The 4324-nt window shown below is 44.3% G+C and overlaps 1 protein-coding gene across 1 annotated transcript; it reads right to left on the minus strand.

Moving 5' to 3' along the window:
* Nucleotides 1–410: 410 nt before the first annotated feature.
* LOC307027990 (U3 small nucleolar RNA-associated protein 14 homolog A) lies at nt 411–3163 on the minus strand. Its single transcript, XM_079662683.1, has one exon. It carries the CDS (start codon nt 3067–3069, stop codon nt 715–717), a length of 2355 nt encoding a protein of 784 aa, XP_079518809.1. The 5' UTR covers nt 3070–3163; the 3' UTR covers nt 411–714.
* Between the last annotated feature and the right edge of the window lie 1161 nt (nt 3164–4324).

Here is a 4324-nt window from a genome sequence, read left to right on the forward strand (position 1 = left end):
TCATCTCAGAGGAACATATTGTAGGCTACTTCCTACTCCACTCTTTATCTTACAGCTACACTTAGTTATTACAGATCCAGCTATCAGACATGTACAATAGGCTAGACATCTTTTAGAACTCAATATATATTCCTACCATTAATGGAACTAATAAAGTAGGTGAAATGTGTTCAGGTATCAGTACACACCAAAATATCAGTAATAATACTTACAAAAGATCATACATAGACCTATATATTACCTAATAATACCTAATATAGCATTTTCAAGCTTTCATTATGGTTTATGAAATGATATTAATTATGGCTGTTAATACTATTATTGTATTTATACATCATCAGCTGGGAACTACCACAATTCATTCATTTTAAAAACGAGAACTTATGCTAAAAGAAATTACAGGAAGCAGATAGAGTTTGAGTCCATTTACCACTTTTAGACAACACGATACAGTGAGATTTGCCAGCATCAGGCAGGAGGAAGGTGCTTTACTAAATCATCAGCTGTTCATAACACAACTCATCTTATGACACAATGTGGTTTACATATTTACCCTTCTCAGTTGACTTTCAGCATTGATTTGACATATCGAAATCTCAGATGTACAACATGAAAAGCTTAAGAAGAGAGGGAGTCTGAGTAGTGGAGCTGCCATGACAACCTGCTGTGCTGGCTGCTTGCTTTACATTGACTTTTACCTAGTGAGAACTGTTGCTAACGTTTTCTCTTCCATGAGTCCACATGACTTGTGCTCCCGGTTGACACCTGCTTCTTGTCCTTCATTAGCTCCTCACGGGACATGGGTTCGATGATGGCGCCCAGCTTGGTGACCACCTTGGGCTTGTTGATCTTTCTGACAGTCTGCTCTGTGTTCCAGGTGCGACCCAGCGGAGCGCGGATGGTGCTCTCAAACTGCGCGTGGTTCTGGAAGGGAAAGGGCAGCGAGTTCACCTGATGGAGGCTGATGGAGCCGTTTCTCTTCTCTGACATGATGATGCTGGGGAGACATTGGTCTCTCCTTGGAGGGGGGGGGGCTGTCTTAATCTTGAACCTCCTCCGTTTGTTGCGGGAAGGCTTTAGGTTTGTCCCTCCCCACTCGCCCCAACCAGGAAGAGTCAGGTCCACGACCTGCGGCTTCGCTGCTGCCTCCTCCTGCTTCCTCTTGTCCTTAAGGAAGTCTGAGACCACGTCATCTCCGGCAAAGGCCTCTTTAATGAGCCCCCGTTGGTCAAGCTTGTCCTCCGAGTCCTCTGTGTCCTCCATGGTTGGGGCGAGAGGAACTTTGATGACTTTTGTTTCTTTGGTGAGAACTTCTTTCAGTTCGATTCCCCGCTTTCTTTTTCTGGTTGTGCCAGCCTGTGGAGTTACAGAGGGCAGCTGTTCTGTAGCAGGGGCCGGCTCAGCAGGGGCCGGCTCCTGCTGACTGAGGAGCTCCATTTCCTCCAGAGTCCTGACCCTCAACAGCCCTTCCTCCAGCTGGGCTGAAGGGTTCGTGTGGCAGGAGTCTGCAGCTCCCTCGGGCATCTCAGCTTCCCGACTGCTGTCTGCTATTCCCCGGAAAAGGCTTGTGAACTCTGACAGCTCCTCTTCCTCCTGGTCAGGTACTTGTGGCTCCTCCTCTTCCCCCTGGTCAGGTACTTGTGGCTCCTCCTCTTCCTCCTGGTCAGGTACAGGTGCTGTGACAGCCTCGTGAGCCTGGCGCCGTTTCCTCCTGCTGTCAAACTCCCTGAGGAGGGTTTCCTCTTCTGTTTCCTCTTCCTCATCCTCCTCTTCTTCAGCTGGATTTTCCACAGCTCCAGGCCCCTCGGTTATTAGATCCATATTTTCACTTAACTCTTTTTCAGCAGGGCCCTCAGACAGCTTTCCTCTCATCCAGGGATTGGGAGAATGTAGTCCTTGCTCTGCATCATTTACAAAATCAGGCAGCACCTCTTCATCCACTGCTTCCTCCTCCTCCTCCTCTTCCTCTTTATTCAGCACAGTCACCAGCTTCTGGGTCAGCTCCTTGTTCACCTCCAGCTGCTGCTGCATGGCTTTGCGAGCCCCCTCATCATATTTTGCCATGATGACCTTTGACTTGGCCCACTTGCCACTGTTCTGGTGCTTCAGAGACATCCTCTCCTGCATCCTGGCCAGCTCGATCTTACTCAGCTCCTCCAAGGCAGCGGCGGGGTCCGTCTTCACCATCTCCTCAAACTTCTTCAGGAACTCTTTACGCTTTGCCTTGTTCTGCACTTTGTGGTATTTTTTGCTCTTGATTTTTCTCTCTCTCCGGGTCTTTGCCTCGTAGTAGGACTGCAGAGCCCGGGCTTTCTGCAGCTCTGCGCGTCGTATCTTGGCCTCCTCCAGGCTCATGGCCCTCATTGAAGCCTCCTCTGCAGGGGTCAGGATGGGGTCATTGATGGGCTGCTTGTTTGCTGAAAGGAGGGCAAATATCTCCTGCTCGAGCGGGGTTTGTGCCTTCCACCCGGTCACCATCCTCTCCATTGGCCTAGGACCCGTGGGCTCCTTGTCCAGGGGGAAGACCAGCTGCTCGGCCCTCTGGTTCTGTTTGATGATGTCTTTCCACCGGGTCACCTCTGTGGAAGCCTTCCGGAAAGCCACATCTCTTTGAATCCTCTCACTCTCCTGCTTGCTGAGGGGGCACTCAATGGTCTTGTTAGTATGCTGCAGGTTCTTCAGCTGCTTCTTGGTCTTGGCAGGGACAGCGGAGGTTTTCTCCATTGACCCGATGAGGTCCGAGATATCGATCTTATCGCCCTCTCCCTCGGCGTTGACGGTAAACTCCGACATGAGGACGGCTGCCTCGGATCTCTCCCCCAGCTTCTTCTGCCTCTTACCTCCCAGAGCGCTGATGGCTTCGAGCAGCTTTTGGCGTTTTCGTTCATCCTTGCCGCCGCCGTCCTCCTCCTCCTCCTCACTGCTGATATTTCCGTCTTCTTTACTGAGAAACTCATCGTCGCCATCGTCGTATACCACATCTGGCTTCACCTCTGCGAGCTTCTCCGTCACCGTGGTGCTCTTCCTGACGCTCTTCCTACTCACTTTCTTCTTAGAAACTTTAGCCATTTTGGAGTCACCACCGCTGGAGTGGAGTGGTCTGTACACACGTGTGCCGTAAACCGAGCCGTTATCGTAATTAGTGGCCGCAATGTGAGCAGTACTGTCGCAAAATATCTGGCAGTGTTTTTTCTCTTTTCTCTCTCTCTCGCTCTCTCTGTCACCTAAATGCAAATGTAAAGACACTTTATTTGCGTTGCACATCAAAGCTCATGTTTGTTAAAACACATTTGTATAATATTATGTGGGAAGGAAAGAAAGAAACAGAACGAGATGGAAATCATCAGCAATATTCATTTGTAATGAAAATAAAAACTAATATTAATGATAACACACATACTAGCTGCACATAACATTATTAGTATTATTATTATTTGTATTATTATTGTTACACGATTATTATGATTGTTGCTATAATTATTATGATAAAAAGTATTATGATTATTCTTATTATTCATATTATTTCTTATTCTTATAATTATAATTCTTCTTATTATTATTATTATTATTATTATTATTATTATAACAGTATACTGTTTCTTTCTCCTAAAGGTCTATCAGTTTAAAGAGACAATGCACGTATCCTATTCAATTCAGATTTAAAGTAGCTTTATTGCATTACCACATCAAAGCACAGTTTTGTTAAACCTCATTAAACATTAAAAACATTTGTACAATATTATGTGATGTAAAATCAAGGAAATAAATAAGCTGTACATGATGGAAATCATGAACAATTAAATAATTATAAAATCAGAATGAATGTAACTGGCAACTGCACATAGCATAATTATGATTAATATAATGATATTATTTTTATAATATGATAACTATTATCATTATTGTTATTATTATGATTATTGTTATTATGATTGTTATTATTATTATTGTATGATGATTACTATTATTATTATGATTATTATGAATATTATGAATATGATTATTATTATGATTATTTGAATATGATTATAACAGTTGATGTCTCGATCTGTGTATCAGTGTTAGCAGATCATCCTCTGAGTGTAAGTGGACCACGTTGGCAAGGAGCAATCTGAGAGGATTGGTTGTTGCAAAATTAAAACCCGTGTAAAAATGTAGTACGAATGTTCTTATTATACATCCATGTACGAATGCCTCAAACGGTATTTCCAAATGACTTCATTTCTAGATCTTTCCTCTGTAACTGTTTCATTGTAATCTTGGTGCTCCCTCTGTTGGCTGAAAATGCGCGTGCACGTTGTGGTGTCTGTGCCGTTCTTTTTAC

Source organism: Notothenia rossii (assembly GCF_949606895.1).
Source record: "Notothenia rossii genome assembly, chromosome: 2".
Classification (NCBI taxonomy): Eukaryota; Metazoa; Chordata; class Actinopteri; order Perciformes; family Nototheniidae; genus Notothenia; species Notothenia rossii.

Excerpts from the sequence above, each read along its gene's own strand:
- LOC307027990 (XM_079662683.1), bottom strand. The coding sequence starts at position 3,069 with ATGGCTAAAGTTTCTAAGAAGAAAGTGAGTAGGAAGAGCGTCAGGAAG.